At 36.6% G+C, this 26,615-nt stretch overlaps 1 protein-coding gene across 8 annotated transcripts in view; it reads right to left on the reverse strand.

Annotated features, from left to right (window-relative positions):
• Positions 1-26,615, reverse strand: part of UBR5 (ubiquitin protein ligase E3 component n-recognin 5) — an 84,993-nt gene that overhangs the window by 23,279 nt on the left and 35,099 nt on the right. For 4 of the 8 annotated variants that reach the window (XM_030943628.1, XM_030943624.1, XM_030943623.1 and 1 more), the window contains 20 exons: positions 24,329-24,445; positions 24,138-24,248; positions 23,285-23,439; positions 21,304-21,421; positions 20,303-20,487; positions 19,473-19,582; positions 17,769-17,881; positions 11,047-11,190; positions 10,838-10,949; positions 10,478-10,632; positions 9,431-9,628; positions 8,090-8,300; positions 7,386-7,430; positions 4,192-4,318; positions 3,119-3,270; positions 2,624-2,719; positions 2,085-2,208; positions 1,670-1,767; positions 730-878; positions 204-295 (listed from right to left, as the gene is read on the reverse strand). In XM_030943628.1, the coding sequence (XP_030799488.1) occupies positions 204-295; positions 730-878; positions 1,670-1,767; positions 2,085-2,208; positions 2,624-2,719; positions 3,119-3,270; positions 4,192-4,318; positions 7,386-7,430; positions 8,090-8,300; positions 9,431-9,628; positions 10,478-10,632; positions 10,838-10,949; positions 11,047-11,190; positions 17,769-17,881; positions 19,473-19,582; positions 20,303-20,487; positions 21,304-21,421; positions 23,285-23,439; positions 24,138-24,248; positions 24,329-24,445 (2,612 nt within the window). The remainder of the gene's footprint in view (positions 1-203; positions 296-729; positions 879-1,669; positions 1,768-2,084; positions 2,209-2,623; positions 2,720-3,118; positions 3,271-4,191; positions 4,319-7,385; positions 7,431-8,089; positions 8,301-9,430; positions 9,629-10,477; positions 10,633-10,837; positions 10,950-11,046; positions 11,191-17,768; positions 17,882-19,472; positions 19,583-20,302; positions 20,488-21,303; positions 21,422-23,284; positions 23,440-24,137; positions 24,249-24,328; positions 24,446-26,615) is intronic. The other 4 variants (XM_030943627.1, XM_030943625.1, XM_030943621.1 and 1 more) reach the window with 3 other exon arrangements.

Below are 26,615 nucleotides of genomic sequence, written 5' to 3' on the forward strand. Positions count from 1 at the left end.
AGTACAAAACCACTTCTCTTTCAATTACTCTTTCAATTCTGACCTATTAAATAAATCTTAGAGTAGACACAAAACTATTTCATTTATCTTCTGTTCTCTAAGTTTGGAACACTTCAAACAGTGAAAAAATTTATTAAGCATCAGTAAACAAAGGAAACTACAAAATACTGATTTAATTTTAAGAAATGGAACACAATACTTACTTGCAATCATGTCCTTTGTGACAGACCCTTGCACATTCTGTGCAACAACAAAGTGATTCCAACAGGCCACATGTTCGGCATTCAAATATATCCTAAAAAAAAAACGGGAGGGAAATATTATGTATAATCTTTTCCTTACAGTGTTTGCAATCTCACACTAGTTCAGGTTACAATGAAACTGCACTTGTTTAAACTGATGCCTAAACTCAGAAGTAGGTCAGTTCTAGAAAGTGAAACTTAGTTGTTACGTTAGAATATTCAGTGATTTCAAAGAGCCATGTCCATCAAAATTCCTGCCAAAGCTAGCCAGAGGGGAAAAGCCACACCCAGTAACAACCATGTTGTGAGGAACACAATCAGCTTTCAGACTACATAGCACTTTGGGGAGGCAGTACTTACACCAGACTTAAAAGTCACAGTAATTTAAACAATGAAATTCATAATTTTAAAATCAGATTAGTAGACTAACACAATACATGGCTGAAACACATTACTATTTGCTTTAAAAAAAAAAAAAAAAGCTTACTTGGTTAATATGTTCTGCACCAGTCCAGGTAAAACTGCATGTATCATTACAACACAAAACATACAAAGGAGAGTCATCTGGATTTGTACCAGAAGGACAAACCATTCCCATAAACACATCATCTTCTTTTTCACTGGAAGTTGCTTCAGCTAAAATAATAGAATAGCAGTATTAAAAACAACCCCCCCCAAAAAAACCCGCAAAAGTATCCAGCAAAAGAATCCATTCTTGGCAGATGCTTGCCATTACAAAATCTCATATAGCATTAGAAGGTTGAACAAAACCTGTTAGAGCTTTTTGAGAAAACTTTCTGCTTGTCACATTCTTTCTTATAGAAGCCACTGCAAATTCCTGACTGAAAAACAAAACCATTATGTCTTCCCCACTTTTAAATTCACTAATACTTTTATCAATTCAATGGATCACGACTCTGAAGGACTATGGTCCATATTATTAAAAGAGGTATTCTTGTCCCACACAGTCCTAGTGGTGTGACAAGCTCTAATGTGCTTGAGTTTTTCTCTAAATTCAATTTCATGTATTTCTCCTAAAAATTAAATACCAACGTTACAAGAGAGTCACAAAATATTTGTTTGCATACAAGTCTTTTCAGGAATAGGATCTAGCTTGGCATATCACTGTATCATAGCAGGTTTTTTGAATTTCAAGAAAGAAGTTCCATGTGATACAACTGTGCTACCAAAAAATAGTATCTTAATCCACTGGTTTATAAAACAGTGACATGCCAAAAAAACTATAAAGAACACAAAAGCAATAATATTCATAGAAATCTACTGCAATATACAAACTGCAAAAGAGAAAGATACTCCATAATAGCAAGATTTCTATATGCAGCAATCTACAGTGCTAGTAACAACTCTGCACACATGCCAAAGTTTAGAAGGAAGTCACACACTGACAATCACTAAAACTGTTGTACCTTTAGCAATTTTCTGTGCAGTTTCTAGAATTGTAATTGCAGCAGGATATGCCCGGCCACTAACTGCTGACATAAATGGTGTCATGCCTCTCGCATCCCTAGGCAAAAAAACCCAACAGACAAGTTAAAACACCGAATTTTTTCATTGTAGCAGGAGAAGCTGGATGCAAATACATGAAAACTTAGCACTGCTGAGCTTGTGCAAACACAAAAAACACAGAGTGAATAAGTACTCTTGTTTATTTTACTCCTCTGAAACAGACATACTTTTAAAGGATGGCAGGACACAGCACAGCTGTATTCTAACAGTCTCAATTTTAACTAACAGGCCTTTATGTAACCTTTTAAAAAGGCTTCTATGTAATTCATTTAAGGTAGTGTAACATTACAAAAGAACTCTCATGAAAATCCTTACTTAGCTGACAGCAATTCTCGAAGATAAGGCTGTAGAACAACACTATCACATAGCAATTTCAGTATGAAATGAGCATTTGCCTTCCGATCCTTCGATTCCACTACAGATGGTTCTGTAGAAGGACCTGCAGCAAGAAAAAAAAATTGCAGAGAAACTGTTTTTCCTCAAAAAATGACTACCTGCTAAAAGCAAGTAGTTCACTGTGGTGAATAACTGGTAACTTGACTATTCAGTGGTTTCAACAATACTTCCAGGAAGTACTGTAAATTTCAGTTCCAAATTATATTTGAAATAGAGAGGCTAATCCCAATTTCATGCTGATTTCCATAGTTTTACATATTTGTCACTCTCCATGTATATTTTTACGTAAAACACAGTATGGTGCTTCGTTTACTTTCTGCACACTTGAGAGATTCTGCTTCAATCCAATCTTCATCTGATAAGAGGCATTTTCATATGCAGAAGGTCTGTGCAAGCAAAGACAGCTTTTGAGCTAACTTCCATTCTAAAGCATAATCAAATAAGCAGGATGTCCTCACCTGGTATTGTGGAGGTGCTGGGTCCTTGGCCGGTGCCAGTCGCTGCTGTGGTAAGAGATCCCACAGCGGGGGCCAGGATAAAATCAATGTCACCATCTTTCAGTAAACAGAACAGCAGGATGTATATCAATACATAAAAACATCCCTAACAATATGCTCTTGCTGCAATGTCTAACACACTGCAGGTTTTCTGTATTTAACTGGTAATCTTTCCCACAAACGGCCACATTCCTAGGTCTGTAATGTAACTCAGCATTACAAAGCAGACTTCCCAGCAGTTTGACACCAGCATTAAGAACATATATACTGGATTAAAAAACAGCTGTTAAGTCTTCAGTAAACTCTTCAAGTTATCACAATGAACACTTGCTACCTTAATGGCATTGGACAGGTTACAGTGTGAGACTAAAATAAGTTATTATTCACCCTAAAAGCCATGGGTTCTTTATCAAATCTCTCCTTCTACAGTCTAATGTGATATATGAGCAGACTTACCTGGATCCATTGCAGGAGGATCTGGAACCCAGCTGGGAGGAGCTATTGGTGGAGAAACTGGGTCTTGGTGATCACTTGATGAAGCACCAGCTTCATGTCTGCCCAATCCAGCAGCTCTCAAGGATCTTCTCATCATTTCCCTTAATCTCAAACTAAATACAAAACCGAGGCAGAAATACTATCATTTTCATTTATAATTAGAACACATTTAAGAAAAATTTCACATTGAAAAAGGAAACCAAATTCCTCTTATCACCATTTTATTTCAGCATAAGTAAGAATGAGCCAGGAGGTATTTTTGCTTATATTCTGTTGCACTAGAATGTTTTAGCCCTGGAAGAAGAGTCACTCAGCAATGCTTCAAGTCAGATCTGAGCCCAGAACACATCCCTAGGCACCACAGCACTGCCTCTTGTAGGCAGCAGCTGATGAGCATTCTTACTGCTATCTGACATTCTTTTTAGCCCGAGTTCATTGCCCAGAGTGTTAAGCTTTTGCAAGGATTTGCTCTTATTGCTATTGTGTTTTAAAATCTAACTTCAAAAAGAGGTTAATGAAAGGATAAAAAAATGGGTCTTGATAGAATTTCTTTTTAATGACTGCTTAGAATAAAATGAATCAACTTAAACTCTTCCCCGGTGGTGTTATGTTGGTCTCACTATTACTCATCTGCTTAAGTGACCATCTCCCTCAGAAATTCTCTTAAAACAAGCCTGGCCACCACCACAGTAGTTCTGTCATACTTAATACTTCTTGGTAAAGAACACCAGAACTTATCCTCAAATTCCCTTTCCCCACAAGGAGGAACATTTCCACTTCACAACTGACAGACAAAGCAAGAACCCCAGAAAAGAGGATTAGTTTAGAAATATCCCACCATTAGTCCTCACACAAAAAAAGATTCAAAAAAGCACTAGAGCTCTAATTTGGTGCTTAAAGAAGTGAAATCCAATTTTAAGCTAGCAACAGAGGCCAATTCTTAAGCTAGGCTGAAGAAAAGAATTAATAACAGATTGGTAATTAATACAGAAATTAGCATTCAGAAAACAAGAAGAAAGCATTACTCAGTTTACCTCCTGCTGCTTGATGATCCTGCCCTATTTCCTGGACCATTACTTGACACAACAGAGATTGCATTTGCAATAGCTTCCACAGCTGAGAGCCTTTCAGCAAACGTGTTCCTCTCAGAGCGCTCTGCTTCTGAAAAATTAAGAAAATTCAGTGCTAACATTTTACTTGGGAAAATCATAAGAAAGGAGTATAAAATATGGAACATCACTATTATATTTTTTTCCCATTTAGAGAGACAAACTAGGCTCATATACAAATTTTTATTTTGGATGAGCTTAACAATGATTCTGAACAAGCTTTCAGTATCATCAACAGACAAGGTCCTATCATGTAACTGATTCTAGACACTTGCTCAGTCAAGGCTTCAAAAAATCCTTGATAAAAATTATAAAAAACAAAGAAAACAAAATACAAACAAAAACAACTATAAAAAGTACACAAAAACAAATAAACAAACAAAACCACCAAAACACCAGACCTGGAGAACAAGAAAACAAACCACACTTCACAGTGAGCATCCATGAACAATGCAAATGTGTGGGCTTGTAATATACACACTCTAGGTATGAACCTGCTTAGGAGAACTATGTTTGGAGTATAAGAAGGCAGTACAGTCAGTTTACATCAGAAAGAACTAGCATTTCTTCTAACATGTACAACCCTATGCATCATAACACCTACCAGTTCTACTCATAATGACAAGTGTATTTTGTGAAGTGTGATACAGAACATTAAAGCGAGATACAGATGATTATTTAAAAAAAAAGGTTTTGGTACGAAGTAGACAGAAAAGGTGTATTTCTGAACAAAGAAAAGTACTTAAAGTGATTCTGCTTGTTCTTTCAGGACATGTCTCAAAGTTGCAAGGGCTAGTACTCACTTTCTATTCAAAGGCTTTTCAAACTGAGAGTCACCATTCCCTGCACACTTATTTTCACAAGTGATAGTATTAAGGCCTGAACAGTTCCCTTTTTTCTTTTTTTTAAACAGGAAAGTGCTATTAATACCTTTCATTCAAAGAATGAAAAGAATAAGGCAATCTGACAGTGTGTGTCAGCTGTCACAGTAAGGTTATTCTTTAAATATTTCCACTCACCACTACCCTAAGTAAAAGAGATCCTTGGTTTTGCTTGTTCACAAGCATGTGCATGTGCAGGACAAAGATCACCAACTACCCAAAGCAGACAACTATTAAACAGTTAGCAGTGAGAGAATACTACTCCTGTGCCCCTAGCTACAAGTTGATTCATAGCTGTAAATGAATTGCCGTGGTATTTGTGCTGTACTCCTTTCTCAGACCCACTAGTTCTCATAACTCACAAGCCATCACTCCTGGATCTCTCACACAAGGGAGAGTCACAGCTCTGGAGAGTGATCCCTCAAGCAATAAAACCACTCTGCAGCAGAGGTTTCACCTGTTCTGGAGAAAGTGATCTGTAACTGGATTTTCACTGTGACACTTACAAAGTTAGCATCTGTTTTTGGAGAACCATCAATTGTAAATGCTTTGGCTCTAATGGGTAATTTGCTGTTCTGTTGTCTAATGAAATCTGTCCCAGTTCTCCAGGCAAAACCCCTCAGTTTTTATGTGTTCAGTGACATAAGCTGAAATTCAGTATCACAACTTCTTAATAATTTCACAGGTTTTGGACATTTCATTATAGATGCTTTTCCCAAGATCCCTTCTATTGGCAAGACTGAGGATGTATCAATTCACAGAAGCAGAGCAGCTTTCCCCCAGCTTTTCAGCTCCAGGGTCATTTTTCCTGCAATTCATTTATCATTTATCCAACACTCCAGGAGCTACAGCTCAACTAGGCACAGGATGTGAGAAAGAAGAGAAGAAAAGAAAAAAGCTTATCCCAGCCCTCAATATTTCCTTTCTGGTACTTAAGAAGAAATCTGTATGAACAAGAGTGAAGAATCTCAAGCAGGTACTAGCTGGGAAGTGGCACTAAATTGTTAAGAAATTTTTAAGAAACAACATATCTGTATGTCTGGAATTGAAGCCTTTACTTCTAAATCAAACTTCTTTTACATTTTAAGAGATGACCATGTAACTCACAGACAGTAACATAAGTCACCACTGCCCTCCAGATGATAAACAGAAAATAAGCTTGTCCTAATACCCATCACTAACAGTTACAGTGGAAGTTAAATGTGACCTGAATCTAAAGACATGAATCTCCTTCAAGGACAAGTTTTATGAGGGAGAAAGAGAGAGGCAGAGGAGTGTCACAAGTCTATCAGGTTCATGGTTTTCATTTTCCATAAAGTTAGATTACACCCAAATGAAGTTACTGAAAAAAAGACAAGGTTGCAAAGACAAGCACTCAAATTAGGAAAAGTCGGATTAAGTTTGCCCATGCATCCTTATTTCAACTTCCTTGTGTGTTTATAGTAACACAATCTTCAGTTACACAGTTTGGTTTTGTTGGTTTATTTTGGTTTGGGTTTTTTGTCTCAGATTGTTTTGTCACCCCAGCAACAATACCCCTGCCTCAGTCAGTGCACAGGATGGACGACACACTGGAGATGAAGGGTTGTACAGAGAGCAGGCTGTTTATGCCTTGTTTGCTGCAACGTGTGGGGAGGGGGGTGGTGGAGTAAGGCAGCAACAGCTTGGGAAGGAGAGGAGGAAACACTGCGTTGTGTTTAATGTGTTTAATGACACTGAACATTGCTCTGGAAAACCATAACCTATTTGACACATCTATCAGCACACAGAACTTTGTGAAACAAGTTTTTACAGATGATCATGATACATTTTACTCATTTCTGGACACCTAAAAGGTGCCTGACTCACAGAAATAATTAACATTCACAGCACAACTAAAACTATGATTAATCCAGTCATAGAATTCAGTGTTTTGAAGTAACACCTACTCAAAATCAGGCCCTAGGCTTCTCAAACAGAATGCTCAAAATTAGTTAATAGCTACGAATACAGAAAAACTTCAAGCTATAATAAAACTCCAAGCAAGAGATGAAAAAGCTGCACATTACCCCCATTTTATAAATAGGGATATGAGGAACAATTAAGGTCTATAAATGACTAAAATTCAATGACAGCACCATACAAAAAATCCCACAAGGAGGTTCATTCATTATTCAGTGCAGGGTTTGTATGGTGTGCAAGAGTAAGGAATGGGGCCACACACTGAATGATGAGGATAAAAAGAAATTGAATAGCTACCCATTCGGTGAGCACCGTCCATCTTGTGCACTGAATGAGGTAGTCCTGTGGAAAAAATAGTATGATGGTGTAATTAAAGACCATTCCACAATGCATGCCCATGTACAGCACATGGGTAAACTTAATTCTGCCATTCCCGATTTTTTGAGTGCTTGACTTAGCAACCTTGTTCTGTTAACATGCTTTTTACATAACAGTATTTAACAGACATTTTAAAATGGTGTCAGTAACTGGCATTAAGAGGTCGTTCTTCCACATTTCTTAAAACATATCAATGACAAGTAGCATTTCTAATTGAAGCTATTAACATTCTACAACACTTCAAAATTATTAAATACCACGTCTCATAAATTTTAGTAGTGATATAAAGGGGATACTAGTGATACAAAGGTAGAAAAATACTTTTTTATCTAAAATTAACATGTGAATATCAAAAGTTTTTACAGTCAATTTAAACAGCTTAGTGCTCTTAACTACTGAATTCTCTAAAAATGCTCATAAAACTTTATGAGAGTAATAAAAATGTTGTCTTAGCACCTTTGAAAAGCCAGGGCACATTTTAGGTGCTAAATTTTAATACACCCATATATGAAGAATGCAGCCTTTATTTCGTATTTTCTTGAAAATGCATGAAAATATTTTTCATGAAATATTTCCATGAAAATATTATTTTCAAATTATTTTCATTATATTGTTGAGCTCACCCTCTTCCTCTTTTGTTTCCTTGTTGCTGGTTGGAAAGCATACAGACACACAAGCATGCAGGATATTACGGTTTCCATCACATCTGTGGCCAAGGAACGTCTGCAGCATCTGTGGATTCTGATCCAAAACAACTGCTTGCTCAAGATTCACCAGGTATTGTCTGCAAGCCTCGTAGTCACATCGAAGAATGTGCTGCATCAATGTTTGTTTCTATATTCAAAAGAATAAAATATTTCAGAAATGTGAAGCACAAAACGTAGATATAAGCTCCATAAACACCTATAGTTTTCTTCTAATTTTGAAATTAATAGGAAAGTCTTCATCTCCAGCACTGGCTGGAAGTTACTGCAGGAGCTGTTCAGAATATTCATCATCTCAATTATAGCACTGTTAAAAACAGAGTTGTGTGCATTAAGCACAGACAAGCAAAAGCAACAGAGCAGCAGATGTCATCAGGCTGACAAAAGCATTCCTTTGGCTTCACAGTTGGATTCTTAAGATAGATTACTTCCATTTCATAGCTCCATGTAACGTGGGAAAAGTGATACAACTGAAAAAGCTTAAGGATGTATACGAATGAGTTCTAACCTAGTTCTTTTTAAACATATGATTTATGTGCTGAGAAGTGAATGATTAGAAGCTGTTGAAGGTCTGGGAGGTTCACCCCATATATAACCAGTTTTTCCATAATGATGGAATACTACTGCACTGTGAAATTCATCTCAGTCTAACAGGTACACAGTACCTCCGGGGGGCAGCAGAACACACAGCAGACCTAACACATTACTGACAAGATTTTACAAGTATGACATATAAATTCACAGCAGAACTACTCATACAACATCACTGATGAGGACAGAACTCCACACGTGTTTCAAGTGAAAAAACCTTCACTTTCCTCTCCTAGTTTCCTAGTACATGCTCCAAATAGATAATTTTAAAATAATAGAAAAAAAATAAAGAAGTATTGCATTCTCAGGGATCCAACCAAAACAAGTTGTTGGATCTCTGAGAAAAACTGCACACCCATGACAGAAATTAAACTGCATGGTGTTAGCAGATATAAAAAGGTAACAATTTCAAAATCAATGCCTAAAAAAACCCTACTAATTAAAAGCCTGACAGAGAAGTCATGCATCCCCCCAAAAAAGGGTCTTTCACTTTACTTGGCAAATTTGTTGGTGTTTTTGGGTTTCTAAGAGAATCTTCAGCTGAAATTAGCTTCTTTCAAATAGTGAAAACACAAATCAGTATCTAAGCATGAAGTTGCTTTAAGCATAACTTTATAATAGCAAGAGAAAAAAAAAGCATGTAATTCCATAGCAGAGAAAATATTTTACCTCAACGGCCATAATGATAATAGCAGCTTTCTTTTTGATGGTCGAGTTAGCAGGAAGATTTGTTAAGGAATGAACTCCCATTCCAAGACTACTAATAGGTGGAAGATCAAGCCAGTCAGGGTCTCGTATTCCACCCATACAATCTTTTGCCATTGGATAGATTGTACCATTTCCATCTCTAAGAATAATAGGTGATTCCTACATTTGGGAAAAAAGTTTCATTATTAAGTCTCCACAATTTATAAATATTATCCGTCCCAAAAGGTCCAGTTCTTGACTGACAATAATTACAAGAGTTAACCCATGATTCTCATTTATTTATTCTCAATGACTCCTATCATTACAAGTGGTGCAACATAAGACAGGAAATTCCCTTTTACAAATGCCTGAAATGTGTTTAACATAAATACTACTAGAAGTGTTGTCCTTCCGATAAACATTCATTAATTAACATTACCAGTGAAACAAATAGTAACTATACTTTTAGCTCACTTTAATGCTCCAAGTAAAGTTGAATAGATTGAAATGAAACATTCAAATTCAATTATTTTGCAAAAACTGTTCCTTTCAATTATCCTAAACAAAGTATACCACATTTGTGGAGGAGTTGCACAAAACCTCAATCATGTTTAGTGAATCTGTACTTCCAGCCAATTACAGATTAACTTTTTTTGTTTGTTAATATTTCCACTTATTCTCAAGAGTGGATTTATATCTGACCCAGCTCCAAAATACAGCTAGATCACATTCCAAAATGCAGCTAGATAACAAGTTGATACTAATCCAAGAACCATTCTGTCACCTTTTTTTCTCCCTTTTTTTACATTCAAGGTAGAGTTTAAGTAAGATGTGCTTAGGTAAGTTGTTTGCTATTGCCCTTATGCCATCAAAATATTAAAGGTAGCAGCAAGTTTTTCATAACCTGTTTGAAAAACTATATCTTTGTCGTATTTTGGAGAAGTCTTACAGAAGGCTGTACCATCTCATTCAAAGGTGACAGATGTGAAGTGCAGTGAGGTCAAATGATTGAGACACAAAACCACAAACCTGTCCAGCTGTAAAAATAGCAACACTTCTCTCATTCTGACCCAGGAATGCAATGCTGCTGGTAGGGAAATTATTTTCCTGTTCAGCCTTTCCTGTGGCAAGGTCAAATATGCAGTACCGAACCCAGTTCCCGGTTTTCAGAACAGCATGCACTCCTTCAAAAACACATGAAGAAAAAAGTTAATGTTTTATGCATGGCATCCAGTAAAAGAATTCCTAGCTAAAGCACTTTCAAGAAAGTACTAATATGAATGGAAGCACCTGTTTATGTAATTTTGAAAGTAGGTGTTTTTCACGTGGATGAGAGACAGGTAATAAAGGAATCAACAGATCTGGACTAAGGGGGTAAGTCCTACTTACCTTTTGAATCTACATTTACTGCTAGGATCTCTGTTTTTTCAGGAATACACAGCTTTTTGGGTGTTCTTTGAAAACAGTCAGGAACTTTTGGAGTTCCACCAGTTTTCACAACCTGAAAACAGATGTAAAATTTTAAGCTGCAATTAAGCACACACAGTGCTGACACTTGTAAATACTGATTGTTTCCTCCATGTTTCACAAACACATACCTGCAGTTCATCTATCCTGAGCAGCCTACAGTCTTGGAGGAGAGAAGAGGGATCGGGATCGGAGTTAGAACTGCTCTGACAGTTTGCATTATTGGAGGTGCCTGGAAATTTCACAGCAACATATGCACCATCCACTTTTAGCACCTACAGGCAGAACACATTAGAGCTTTACCAAAAGGTTGAACAGATTCTGATTTGCTTCAAAATAAACCACACCTTTTTCAGGGAGAGGAAAAAATTTGCAATATCCAGTGATAAAATTGTATAGCTCTTGGTCATTAGACTTGTCATTTTGCTAAAATTACCGAAATTTGAAAAACTTGGATTTCCTAATGATTTCATAAGCATCCTGACTGATATCAGAGCTCCTTCCATTTCAGCATCCTACATCCAAAAGAAGCCAACATCAACTGACTAGAGAAGCTTCTACTGGTACTCCCCCGGTCTCTTTCCAACTTCCACCTCCTGGAGGACAACTTCATGTTTAATGGCCTGGACAGACCTTTCTCTTATTAATTTGTGCAATCACTTCTGGAAATAAACATTATTCTTGTGGCAATGAATTCCAAACATTAGCCAACAATTCAACAACAACAAAGTCTACATTGAGTCTCCTTCTTCAAGTGCCCATTAGATCTTATATTACAAGATAAAGGAAAAAAACTTTTTTTAGCCTGCCTTGAAGATTTTTAGTGTTCTTTCTCAACAGGACTGTACACGGTGGAAAAAAAGACCTGTTAGTTTACTGGTCTAGCACCTGTTCTGTACACTCAATGATCAAGTTCTCTACTCAGTCTCTTAGGACTGAAGGATTCACACAAGTGTATCCAGATGTTCTTCATGTGTGTATGTGTGTCTGTCCTTCTCTGGCCCCCCAAGGAAATAGGAGCTATTCAACTCTAACATGACACAGGCACTTCCAAGACTGTAAGCCTCTATAAAGAGTTGCTGCCATGCATATCTAATCATGTCAAAACAGGCTTCCTTGATACAGGAACTTCTTGTGCTATCACCAAACAGCAAGGCCCTTTGAATTTCCAGCTGAGACCATAGTTTTCCCAAAACAAAAACAAAGTTAAGGCAGAAGGAGGTGGGGAAAGAAGAGACAATGTTTTAATTATGAGCAGAAATAAGTACTCTGTATGCTCTCAGTCTTGATCAAAACTAGATATAAGCAATCATCAGTCTTTAATAAACCCTAATTTCTCAAGTTTCTACACAGAAAGTGCTTAACAAATCTACGTCTAGATGTAACCAACTCATCTGAAAGATCTCCAACAACAAAAAACATGTCTCAAATTTTCAAGATACCGTATGTAAGAAAAATCCATGTTTTCTACCAATTTTTCTAGCTAAGTGCAGCCTATGAAGTGCACTAGAGAAAATGATTTATTGACAACCTTAAAGCACTTGCAGATTCTTTTGTAGCGAAGAGTATGGTGGACAGAGTTACAGCAGTTGCTCCCTACATGATGAAACTTCACTCTAGAAGCAGAATTACAAGTTCCAGTAATAAAGCATCACTGACAGCTATAAGAATACTACCCCAAAATTTCAAAATTCAGACCTAGTCAAAAGATTCACAGACATTAACCATCATCTGGACTAAACAAAGGCAGAATTCTATTGAGATTGGCAAGACAACTCTAGAAGAAAACTGTGGTTTAGTAAAAAAAGTTTATTCCATGTACATTTAGATGTTTCTAAGATAATCAGGCTAACTTAAAAGCCTGTAATTGCATGCCAATGGTTCAATCAGAGTTTTTAGTCCAACACGTAGAATCTTTCTTTTTTAAATGACTAAATGTTGCTACAAGAACTTTATAAATTTGGGCTGCTTTCTGATGGAAGCACACCTTAAGAAAAGGTACAATTCCCCAATCTTTAACACATCTCCATAATTAAAAGGTTTTTACTGCATGCCTTCTGGCTGCTCTTAGTGTTACCAACTACATCATTTCTCACTTATATTACTTTTGATGTGTTCAGAGAAATGATGACAGTTTTGAAGTGCTGGAACTCTTACGACATCCACGTGACAAATATTTTTTCTTTCCCATTCTCCAGGAAAATCATGTATCTTTAAAAACTGGAAAATATGCTTATTAAGATTTTGCTAAGAAGATAATCACCTCTTCAAACCTAAAATCAGTTCTTTAGTTAAAGTTACTACTACAGCTGTTGGTTGTTATACAAAGGGAAAATAAAACTATCCCCTGATGGAGTGAGCAATGAGCTTGAGTGAAGCATTTGACAGCAACTGGACACAGAAAGCTCCAAAGCAAAGATGTGGAATAATGAGCCAGCACCAAACAAGATAAATATGCAACATAAACACTCCTCTTTAATTGAATTTATGTAAGTCTGAGATAATTTTACAACTCATTACAAAAATAAAATGCAAAAACTTAAAGGATTGAGATGTTTTAGCTTACACAAGTAATGTGCTGCTGATACTGCTAATGAAAAAGTTTCACCAACTAGAAACAAGCATTTTACATAACTATATACACAGTATATGCCTTACTAGGACTTAATTAAGAAAATGACTTGAATGAAAAAAGCAAGCAACAAAACAGAAAACTAAAGCATTTTTTTCTGAAAAGCAGAATACCTTTTTAGTGCATTTTCAACACAAAGATAACACCTGGTCTTTTTAATAGATTAAAAAAATTATTTGAGAAACTAAAAGATGAACACAGTTGTTAACTCCTTTATCTTTACTATCAATCCACTTCCACAGTCCCTAACACCAGAATGCCACTGGAAATAATTGAATCTTTCCCTTTCCAAAATCACCACATTCTTCCTCAAAACACAGCGGCAGAAGACCAGGGAAAATAAATTTTTAACTTCCTATCCAATCTTTTTTTTGAAATTGAAGAAATTTTAACTTCACAGAAAAGGCTTCTATCTCTATGCCAAAGGTAGAAAGAAATATTTCTTTACCTTCAAAGAAATACAGACACAATTTTAAAAAATACTCAACTTTGAAAGATTACAAACAGATTCATAATAGGGAGTGGGTAACTCTTCTAGGGCAAGATCCAGTCTGAGCTCTTTCAACTTATCCTTCTCATTGGAAGGCTTCCATCTCAGACAGGAATCAAAGGAAAAAAGCAAAATCAAGTGACTGAAAAAATGCAATACAAAGTAAGAACAAACTACTCAATCCAAATTTATGTTTTACAAAATTCCTAGAGGCTGATATGCTTTCTGGGTATAGGAACTGCAAAACTGGTAATACACAGGATTCTCACCTGGTTGAGGATAACTTTGATGGCCAGAAGGAGTTTGGGGAGGCCTTGGACACTGCCAATGGAAAGCCTCAGACCAAAACGAACCGCAGCTGCCAAAGAAGAAAAAAGCAGCTCCAACCCAGGTTCCCCATCCCTCTGTTCTAGCAGTGGTTTCAGACACCATTTAAGCCGTTTCAGAAGAAGAAATACAGAAGCTAATGTAGTGAAGTAGAATATCCCAAAGTGCATGGGATCAACAGAAAAAAGCTTTTATCCCTCTGATAGCAGTGAGCAGTAACAAAGGCTTATTTCAGCCCATATCTCTTCTCAACAACACTAAAGAACACTCCATCAGACTTCTCACCAGCGCAGACAAGAGATGGGACAAGTGCCAGGCTATTTCATTCCATCAGTCTTTCATCAGGTAGATAATCCTAGAATGATTATCTCTTCCATCTAGTGACGGATTTGGAGGAATAAAGACTTAATTTCATTCCAAGCCATGAAGGATTTAAATTGAAATGGGATTGGAAGGTAATAAATTCCAAGGAGCAAGGAGATGACTAACTACAACAGAGAATCTAGCAGACATGCATTCTTAATCTCTTTCAACACCACCTCAGTGTAAAGACTTTGCACTCTCATCAGACTCTTCAGCATCAAATGAAATCCACACTTACAAAGCAGTGTGTAAAATGCAGGTTGCACAGTTTACTGGTATCAGAATGATCACAAACACTCATCTTGGATCTCAGCACTCAGGGGAGAGCTGCTACATTACTAACAAAGTACCCAGAGAGACAGGGGCACTTTAGAAGTCAACACCTTCTACCTGCCCACTGTTCTACAGAACACAGCAGGGGTCATGGAAGGATTTTAAACAGACATTTTTTAGAGACATCATGAAGCTGCTGCATACATCCAAAAGCACGGGGACATAAAATTTCTAGAAACAAAACCATTTCAGGAACACAGGCTGCACATCAGTAAATCTGAACCCCTTCCTTTCCTATCTCTAAATTCCACCTCCTGAAGACTAAGTGAAAATTTTTCTTTTTGTGTAAAACAAAGAATTATATAAATAATTTTAAAAGACAGCAAACATTTTGACAGAAGCTCATGGCTACCACACATTATTCATTTTATTTTAAAGAATATAAATGTTTAAACTTTCAGATGCTTTTGCAGGAAAAAAGGACAAAAATAATTGCTTTATTCCTCTTACTCCTTCAAATCTGAATCATTACATAAAGCAAGATTTTTGGCCTCAGAAATCAATTTGTTTAGTGCAATTGACTTCATATTGTGCTCAAAAAATAACCACCAATTACCAGTGTGTATTTCTCAAAGATGCCCAAGGATTCACATGCTCCATGACCACATATTTTACTGGCTGACACTTGGAGAGAAGTTAAGTGCTGCTCCACTGACACCACGATTTGTAAAATCAAGGTCTTAAAACTCAAAGTTGTTTCAAAGCCTTTCCAATTTTCTGAAACACCAAGACTAACATGTTCCCAGGTTACACTGCCACAGTATATTCTTGTGCAAGATGCTCGTACCACTGAAGCTCCCCACAATAATACATCAAAGATGTGACCTTTCAGATTGTCAGTCAGTAAACAGAAGACTATGGAAGACCAGATTAATGTATATCTGGGTGGACTGTAAAAGGGTAGAACTTCTTAACTCATGAAGTCCTAAGAGCCCAAACCCCTCTAACCATGGTTTTGCAGTCTGAACCTCTGTACACACACATTCAAAAATTACTTATGGACGCAATAGTCAGATTATTCAGAATTCAAATCCTCTTTGTGTATAATTCAGCTCACAACAAGCTCAATTACAAACATTACTGTTCCATAATGTACAATGTTACTCTGGAGTCTGCCAGAACACTGCCAAGGCTAACTCTTCTGCAGACTGAGGTGCCTCTGGTTTTCCTTCTTATAATCACACAGCTGATCCAAATTACAAACAGAACATGTAACAAGGCTCAAACTCATTAATTGCCTCGTAATAAATTGCATTTCTGATTTAACCTGGAACCACCAGGCAAAAAATAGTTACCATTTTGTCTGCTGGATTCTACCTAAGCTCTAAAGATTAAGTATTACAAAACTGCAAAAGGAAAAACATGAGTGGCAGTATAAAACACTGGAAAAGGACAGCATGCTTTATAAAGGAAAACAAGCATTTTTGCCATAAATGACTGATCTAGAATAGACTCAGCACCACTGAACTCTGTTCAGAAGACATACCACATAATGATTTTAGCACTCCAGTGAAAATGTAAACATAAAAATTCAAGCTCTTTTATACTGATCATAGTAGTTCTTAATGCAATGCACAGACACCTTTGCAACTGTATACAGAAACAGTGGAACAGTCTCTGTTCTGAAAATCTTAGGATCTAAAACAAGAAGGACAGATAAGGACAAGAGGACTTTCCCAAAGATGGTGTCAGAGGAAAACGATGGATTCAGCAACTTCAACTAGACCTCAAAATCTTATTTTGAGAAATGAAGTGTTACAATGAGCTAAGTTGCTCCATATTCCCTTCTGCAGAAATGACCTAAACTTGATAATGAAAATTCATTGTGAGCCTGCTCCTTTCAAAGATACTGCTGAAGGTAAATCTTACACTGCCACACAAGTAAATCCATTAGGGATGCAAGTAAAATAACGCTTACTAACTTCAGCTGCCTTCTGTTGGACAGTTATTGATCCTCTTCTGATAACATTTTTTAAAATCTTTTATGAATCAAGTAGAAAGCAACCCAATCTTTTCCTTTTGAGGAAAACCTTATCAGTTTTCTCATTGCTTTTATTTTTGAAAAGCATACTAGAGAACTGTCTAGAGGACCTAATCCCTCCTAACATCACACAACAGTGCCAAAGGAGAAAAGGGAGTATTTTCTTCTGTATGGCTCTTGAGTCAGAGCAAAGGTTTATTACAGAAAAAATGAAAACATTACAAGGAATAAACAAAGGGATTTTCTGGAGTAATAACTCAAATAACTTTTTATTCATATTAATGAAGCATGTAATTTCTAATAAAAATATTTATGTTCTTTGCTTGCCAGAACATGAGACTCACCCAAATCTTCTACCTATGTGTGTGTAAAAGTCAGTCATAACAGGTGGAACCCTTCACAATCTCACTGGACATGTGGTAGTTATTGCTCAAGACAACAAAATAGTATTTTGGATAAAACCACATCTGTTTTTTGTAATATTGCGGTTCAACTTAAAATACCAGAATTTTTTAAGATTTATCACATTTTACTCACAACACACCCGCTCTATTATTATCATTATGTTATGGACAAATATAAACAGCTAAAATCACACTCATCAGAAACATTCTCAAGCATCCCTGAAAGTATGATTTTTTAAAACAGTTTATTTAAAAGAAAAACCCTTTTTTTCCCCCCCCTCCCCAAAAACAGTGGGGCAGTGTATTTTAGATTTTAGACAAACCTTGCCAACAGGAACATTCTTAACATCTTCCACAAATACAACTTCCCTCAGAGACCACTGTTCTTCATTCACTTTCTCCTCCTCTTTCGGGGCAGGAGTAGATCGTCGTCGCTCTGAGACAGAAAAGTTAGCACCAAAAAGAAAGACTTAATATACTTCATCAAAGCATCAAAATGCAATGTTCAGTAAACACCAAACCTTTCCCCCAAAAAGATTATCAGCAGTCAGATGTAGAAATTAACAAGAGGTTAACAAGAATACAACTTTAAGAGCCAGAGCTACCTAACATGCCACTTTCATGTTTTTCTATGGATTTGGAAACTAATAAAGCCTATATGATAAGCAAAACAATTTTAAAGACAGTTAAGAGAAGTAATAGAATACAGAATTTTTTTAAATTTTAAAGAATACAGTAACTAGAATACAAAAAATTGAAATACAAGGAACAAGCCCTGTTTTGGCAAGGCTCACATACTCGTGCTGTAAGTGAAATGGCTGACATTGAGAATATTCAGTCACCCCTACTACAGTGCTTTGTATCAACCTTACAAAAAGTCTGCTTGGCTACCACATATGGATTACTTGGTAAACTTCTAGAAGAAGAGCAAATGAGGCAGAAAATAGCTATTTGGGCTAATGGCAATTGCAGTACAGTTGGATTTGCTACAGACTTTATCTGAACAACAACTGTAGTACACTCAGAATCAAATCTAAATACATAAGATGGCTAAATTAACACTGACAAGAACCTTTAATCTTCCAAGTTGAGTATATAGTGTAATTAATACTATCAACATATTTAAAGTAAGCAGAGAACTTCTAAGCTAATTGCACAGTTAATTCCAACACTAGTTCAGAAGCCCAAGCAAAGTTGTAGTCAGTGGAAAATTACAGCTGAATGAACTGCAAATGAAATCAATAGTAGAAGACTTCTAGTAAAATAAGTGAGTACTGCAGATCTGAGCAGATGAAATTCTCAGTCACTGCACAAGGCCATTTGAGTCATTAGGTCAATGCTGCTTAAAACTGCAGCTTGTGAACAATTAGAAGAATAAACTGTAGAGAGATTTCTTCAAATGATGGCATTGTAATTACATTTTATCTGTTTATGTGTTTAAATTGAGAGAAAAAAATGCTTAAGGAGTCCAGTTGCACAAATTCGGATGTAGCCTTTCAGGTTTTTAAGCACAACTTGTATTATGAAACTTCCCTGACTGCTTTTGTATGTTAGTAAAGAATGTCTCATTTTAGAGATTTTCTGTTATGGATACAAACTACTGCTTTCTGCACTGACTTTCAACTACAAGGCAAGCTGTTCAACAGTAGCTTAATCTTTAAAGAAGTTTTCCAAAACAAGCTCAACTTCCTGGCTGCAAAGAAACTCATTATCACACTGCAACTAAAAATAAATTTATCTTTAGAATTTCCTCTTGATCATCTCCTGAAAGATACTTTTGATTCTGAGAACTGTTATGCTTGCACAGACACACCTTACATCGAGGAGTCACTGCTTATACATTTATTTAACACTGACAATTCACAGATTATTCAAAGGCTATTACAAAAGCCTTCACCTACACTGCAGTACAGACTGAAAGACCAAAGGATTCTGAAATTAGTATAGAATGACTGTAGAATTGCCTTTTATGGAAACTTCTTATCTGCACAATTATTTAAGTATATTCTGAGCTACACATTACTTACTATATGGCATTGATGCACTGCTTGCTATTGAAGATGCATCACTACAAGTGGAAGCTGGGGATGGTGGAGGACCCATCTCAGTTTTCACAGGTTCCTGTTTGCTTTCAGGTCTAGAATAAAAGTTAATACTCAGAAATGAAGAAAGAAAAAAGTGAAATTTTTTTCTGTGACAATGGACAAAGCACCAGTGTATCCCAGGATTGTTCCTTTAACAACACTTTAAAGAAGTAACTCCACACTTGTAAACAACCATCCTAACTGACAAGGCTATAAATCTTGAAGCTGGGGATGGTACAATGCTGCTTAATCAGGGATTAGCTTTTTAACATTAACTGAGCATTGATACACTATTACAGAAAATAAACATGATGAGCTTCATTTGAGCTTTTTTATTAGCTTTATACAGTAACCTGAAACTCTGGTGCTGCTAAACAATGGCACTGTCAATCCAAAAGATTTTTCTTTCAAGCTATGGAGAGGCTGAAAGAGATCTGTTTAATCTCATGAAGAGCCAGGAAACAGCTGGTTCCATTTTCAGCTATTAAAATATAAAATCTTGGAAACCTTATGAAACACTGTAGGGAGGCCTTCATTTAATACTCCTCCTGCATTTCACATGTACTCAGTGCTTTCACAGAAGTGAGACACCTTTCCTGCAGTGAACATTTCTGCACATCTAGCCAAGTTTACAAGAAACCTAATACCTCATAAAGATCACAAAATTTTCAAAATTACAGAAATCTGACCCTCCTTTTCCATTATTGCTCCCCAGTTCAGGAGAGTACCACATGAACAATCTGTGTGTACGTGCACATAGTCTCCACACTTACTTGGCCTCAGTAGTTTTGCTGGCCTTCTCCATGTTTTTCAAGCTCTCAGGAGACCGAAGCTGAAACCGACAGCTGTCATTCATGTTCCAAACAGATTCCATTAGCACACCAACTTTAGGAATTCCAGCACTGATTGAAAAAGCAACTGCTCCAGCATGATAGAGAGGGTTATTTCTTAAACACACCTAGAGATAAAAATATTTATTTCTATGAGAAAAATTAATTCTACTGAGGGAAATCATATGTACATTATTTTCTTGGTGGCATCTGCAGTAGTCAAAATAGAAAACTTATAGAATCAGGTGAAGAGGAAAGTCAGCATTATGTATGAAAAAAGAAGCTGTTGTGAAAGTCACAGCTGAAAGCAACAGCTTTAGCACTGAAACTGTTTAACGTACAATATTTAGATGCTCAACTACAAAAGGAACAATTAATCCAATAACAGAGACTCATCACAGTGTCAATTAGAATGGCTCTGCAATCAAAAGAAATGTGCTCCCTGGGAAAGGGCTGCTTTGTCTCATATTAGTTCTAGTACTTATCAAAAAAAATCCTCTGTATCAGTTATTAGACATTTTGGTAAAGGCTTCAAACCAAAGGTCTATCACACCGCATAAATAAATCAAACCCAGATATTAATACTGCAGGCATTTAAATGCCTCATAATTTACAAAGCCTTTTGTTCTACAGGGAATTGTATTTCTATACTTACTTTCTCTCAAAATACAGTATCAGTAGGTAAGTTATAATGAAGTACTTTGCATGAGTACAGCTTGTTCTTCTGTGCAGCAAGAGTCATACTTGTAGAATAGCAACAATACTAACAGAACACAGCCATTTACAGCCATACAATTCAAACATACTATTTTAATTTCCCAATATTGCTATCACTTTTGTGCATAACTTTTTGTGCTAATTACTTTTGTTGTGTTTTTTTAAGAGCACATTGTAAGCTCAGCATATAGCATGGTGAAAGTGCCACTGGTGACAGCTGTACTTGCCTGGGTTCCAACAGTTATGTTTGGCATAGAGGAGATACCAGCACTAGACTTCGGCTTTTTATTTTTCGCTCTGGCCTTTTCTAGCATTTTCTTCCTTTGGCTGAAAGGAACTACACCCCTGTGGAAAAATGCATGATATTTTTAAAAGGCTGTGAAAGAAAAGCTTTGTTCAGAACTTTGAACAGTTTATTCTTTCTGCTTAATGTAATCATGAGCAAACATTCAAGTGTGTGTGCCACCTTCTCCAAAATATCAAAGCATTGCAGAAATGTCATCTTTTTCCATATGTACCCCAACTTTCCAAATTCATCTTGACTACCCCAATTCATACAGAGGAGGAGGAAGAGGCAGAGCACATGATTTATTTCATTGCCAAATGGCTTTCCTTCCAGTCTGAAGTGCTACAAAACCTCTGTCATAAGTGGTATACTCCAGTCACAGCTTTCAAGATGCAGCTTGTCTCTTTGAACTTGAGGGTATCTTTCCCACAAATAGTGATAATTTCCAGAATTTGCAACCTCTGGGGAACGTGATTTTTGTTTCTAAATTCTAAAAGCCTCACTTTCTCCCTGGGTACATGGCTGAAGGTGTCTGGGGTTCTTACAACTTCCACTGCAAGAGGGGGGGGGAAAACCCACTTCTTTTGTAATTGGATCCGCTTGGTTTAGCTAAAAATCATGCCTGCATACAAAGCTAAGCATGCTTATTATTTTGATACTTCATGTTTCAGTCAGTGGCTTATGCATTTAGAAGCTTTGATTCAAGAAGGTCCTTCATGTTAAGTAAAATGTAAAAAGCATCAGTCCTGTGAAACAGTGGAAATTTAAAGCCTGTCTCATGTACTACACATCACTGTAACTCAGGGTATCAATAGTAACAGAAGCTTCTGTCTGCATCAGTCTGGTAACATAAAATTACCACGGCTGACATTCAACCACAAAAAGACACATTACATCATAAACTGCTTCCAAAGACTGCATGTAAACACTAGTAAGTATTATTGTACTTAGCACAGATTATTCCAGTAAATATGGAAGGTTCTAATAGCCAAGTATTTCCAATGCTACAGCTTAGCAGTATCTCTACAAAGAGTAATTAAAGTGTGCCATGTCAGCCATGAAATAATGAAAGAGCCAAGAACCAGAAGTTTACAAGTATAGCTTCAAGTCTACTTAAATATTTTCCAGAGTTAATAGAATTTAATGAGAAAGCTGTTTCATACAATTAATTTTCAATGCTCCCCTTTCCAGCTCATCATTGAGTATTGAGCTCACGCATGCCTCAAAGCCACTTGAACTTTAGGCATGATACATAATGCAATGACTCCTGACACACTGAAAAATAATGCATGCTGACAATGCATTAGTATTACTCAATTAATTCCCTTAAATTAGAAACTCATTTCAGAGCCCTTTGGAAGTATTATTTTTGAGGGTTCGTTTTCTGCTTTGTTTTGTCTGGGGTTTTTTGGTGTAAGCTTCTTAATCACGAAGCTATTAGTTAAAATATTTTAACTAACATTCCATATTTGATGTCTGAAAGGGCTGTATTTTAACAACAAACGCCAGAGGGAGTATTTGATGTTATTTCCCCCTTCTTTAAGATTTAGACCACAAACGAATAGACCAAATCTTCTAACAGAGCCAGACAGAGGAACATCAACCTCGTGTGTGGGTAAGTTTGTTCCATATTTATACTCTGAAAGACCCAAAGGGCACAGAGATTATTCTCTGATCCTGTGTAGTACTGATACATCTGAATCTAAAGCACTTACACACATCTCCTAAAAGAATGACCTTATTCTGTTAAATATGTTATAATTGGAAGTTTTAGGCATTAAAAAAGAGAATAAATATATTTTATAAAGGGAACCAAAGATCAATAATGGTGGTTCAGCAGTTTTGCAATGCTTCTCAGAGCCAGAGACATGAAGACATCCAGAGCATCCACACTGTTGTACACAACCACGGTATTTACTTACCACCAATACAAGTTGTTCTCTAGCTGAGCACACGTGTAAAGAGCACAACAATGTAAAGAAACAATCCGTTCTCCCTGAAGCTCTGAGTACGTCTGTGCAGTGTGCTCTAATTTAGAGGCTACAGAGCTTAAAGTTTCATCTACCCATGTAGCAACCTAAGGGAGAAGGAAAAAAAGGAACAGAGAAGGTAGAGGGAAAAAAAAAAAGAAAAAGTTGCACATCAGTTGCATCTTCAATGCAATATTTACTGGGTTTGGAATGGGGGGAAAAAGTATCACAAAACAAAGAAACAATTATACCCTTTGGAAATTTATCCCCTACCATCTTTCTTTCCCCAGAAGAGAGCTTTCCAGATTAGTTTTCCCCTCTATTTCCAGTCCTCAACCTTAACAAAAAAGGTTGAAAACAAAGGAGAAACCTGTCAAAGTATATGGATGTGTTGGTGTCTTTACTAAATCAATTTCAAGTTCACTCTAACTGGGCTGAAAAGCACATTTAGCTAACTTACTTTATATCACTGGAAAGCTTCAATGTCCTTAGTTTTTCAGCTAAATCTCTACAGAACATTAACAAGCTTCTCTATTGTCAAACCAGAGTCAGTTTCTACTGTAAGAGCAAAAAGTCAAGTGCTTCATATCATCAGGCAACCTTTTCACTGTTTCAGCTCTAAATCTGATAGATATCTTTTTAAAAACTTTTTGCATTTCATGGGGAGGAAAGGAAAGGAATGAGCAAATGAATTGAGTACTTTCTCGCGCAGATGAAGCTGAAGAAACAACTTCTCTACAATATACTGCAAGCAATTGAAAAAACCCAGCTTTGTCAAATACAGCAACCAGCAAACATTTCATACCTTGTTATTTTCCGTGGCAACAGTTGCTCTAATACTATTTGCAGAAAGGAGCACAATCTTTTCATTGGTTAACCCCAAGAACATAGCTCGTGGATGATGTAGTGAAGGATTCTTTAGAAACAAAAAAAGTATTTTAGATATTCAAAGCATATAAATAATTCTGAAGGGGAATATTTCAAGCTGTACAGTACCTGTGCATTTCTGTAAGGCTCTGATTCACTCCATTTCCACTGATACAGTTCTCCTTTACTGCTAACAGCCACGAGCTCAGAATATAGAGCTCCAATAGAAATAAACTTTGTTCCATCCTACAAACACAGAAATGCAAAATCTAAGACAATGATATTATAAATACATCTATAGATGCAAAAACTGAACTTGGAATTGGTTTTTTTCAGAGCACCCATGAATGCTGAACCTGAAAAGAAAGATATATCCAGACTGTCTCAAGATCATCATGCCCCCTCACACAAAACATCATTGTTTCTGATGAAGAGAGGGAATAAAGAAAGATATTATTTCCAAGACCCTTATCAATAGCATATACATGGCAATTAACTTGGGCAGTTTATTAAGAGGTTACATGGCGCTTTAAGAACACAACACGGCTCATAAAATTAGAGATGAGAAGATCTCTTGACTTGCAATATTGAAAAAAAATTCTGCTTGAAAGTCTGGCTGTTTGGAATTAACAAAAAAGCAGCATATTTCCGCTATTCTATTACTACGTATAGTCAGGAAGGTATCTTCCAAGCTACCCAAGAAATCAGTTATCCAATTCACTGTTTTATCATTTAAACGACTCTTATCTTTCACTTCTGAAAGTAAGTAACTGCAAACAACATCAAGTTTTTAAAAATCAGTATGCTATATCTCAATAATGCAGCATTATAACCTGGCATGCTGGGAAAGCTTCTAATTATTGATTATTCCTCTTGCCCTTTTCTCCTTTTTAACATTTTATCAAAACTCATCTGGCATCTTTCTAGTACTTACATGGCATCAGTTTGTTCATTTGCTTCATCCCACATCTACAGGGACCTCAGAGGTCCGATTTCCTCCCTCTTAGATTGGGTTTTGTATCAATGCAACCATACAATGTTACAACCTCACCTCCGCAAGTTCCTGTTCCTCCTAGCATTCAAACAGATCTCAAACTATAGAGAGTTTGAGTGATTTCACAAAACATTAAATTCTGTTTACTGAGAAACATTTGTAACATTTCACTGCTCCTCAGCAAGTGCAGCTATAGGACAAACATGTTTTTTCTGAAGTTCCTTACTACTAATAACTCAAATTTTTCTTCCACTTACAGCTTCACAAAAAATGAAAAAAAAAAAAAAAACCAACTTAAACTAGTATAAAATCAAATGCTGTCTTCTACAGCTACAGATCTGAAAGATGGTATCTGGTCTTCTCTGCAGTGGTTATCTACCCAGATCAGTACCTTTAACTGACTCTCAGATTACAATTCACCACATTTAAGTACTTCAGCCATCTGAGGGGAAACTGAACTCAGTCAGCTATTAAAAAAGTCCCACTATCCAGTAATTTACCTGCCCTCTAAATTAGGAGACTTTTCACCACAGAAGTTTAAAAGTGGAAACACTTTTAGTTTTGTATGTCTGGATTTACACTATGTTTTTACTGTTTTCATGCCCAGAAGTGTGCATTCCAAAAGGTGTGAATGTGTCCTTGAGTGACACTGGATTCATCCAGTACAGCTCTTACCAAACACTCAGTATTTTGGGAGAAAGAAAAGCAGCAGGAGGAAAGGACAGCAGCAATCACAAGCAATTCTCTTTTATACCCTGATAAGAGTCTCCAGAATTGGTTAAATCATTAGAAAACTATTTTGTTCTGAAGGGCATCTACCAACATAGCAAAGAAGTAACACAACTACTAATCCACATCATGATTATTAATACATGCCATGGCATAAACACTGCACATTCTGAGAAAGAAGTGTCATCAGAACCTACTGTACTCTAATGAGATGCATTAGACTTCATCAGCATAGATGAATCTTCAGAAGTTAGCTGGCCTAATGCCTCACAGTTAAGTATGGAAGGCAATTAATTTTTGCTCCAAGACACTCTCATTTTGACTTTTCATCTTGCTAACAGATCTTTTAAAAACAAACAGCTTAGTACCAGAAGCTGAAGACTAGAGACCTGCCAATCAAATTTTTTCTCTCCCTTCCAGCAAAATATTAGCAGTTGTGACCTAAGTGCTTCAGAAGCAATGCTACATTCACCTCCAGAGGGCCATTCAACCAACTGCCCAAAGATGCACAAACAACACAACAGCTCTGATTCTGTAAACCTGAGACTCATGTTCAACTACAAATTCTGATTTCAGACCAGAGAAATTAACACACATAAAGATGATGTAGACTACTGGCAAAATCTCAAGCAGAACACACCTACTTGAAAAAACTAAAGGCTTGGTGTGCACCTAAACTACAGTCAAGCAGGG

Source organism: Camarhynchus parvulus, chromosome 2 (assembly GCF_901933205.1).
Source record: "Camarhynchus parvulus chromosome 2, STF_HiC, whole genome shotgun sequence".
Taxonomy (NCBI): Eukaryota; Metazoa; Chordata; class Aves; order Passeriformes; family Thraupidae; genus Camarhynchus; species Camarhynchus parvulus.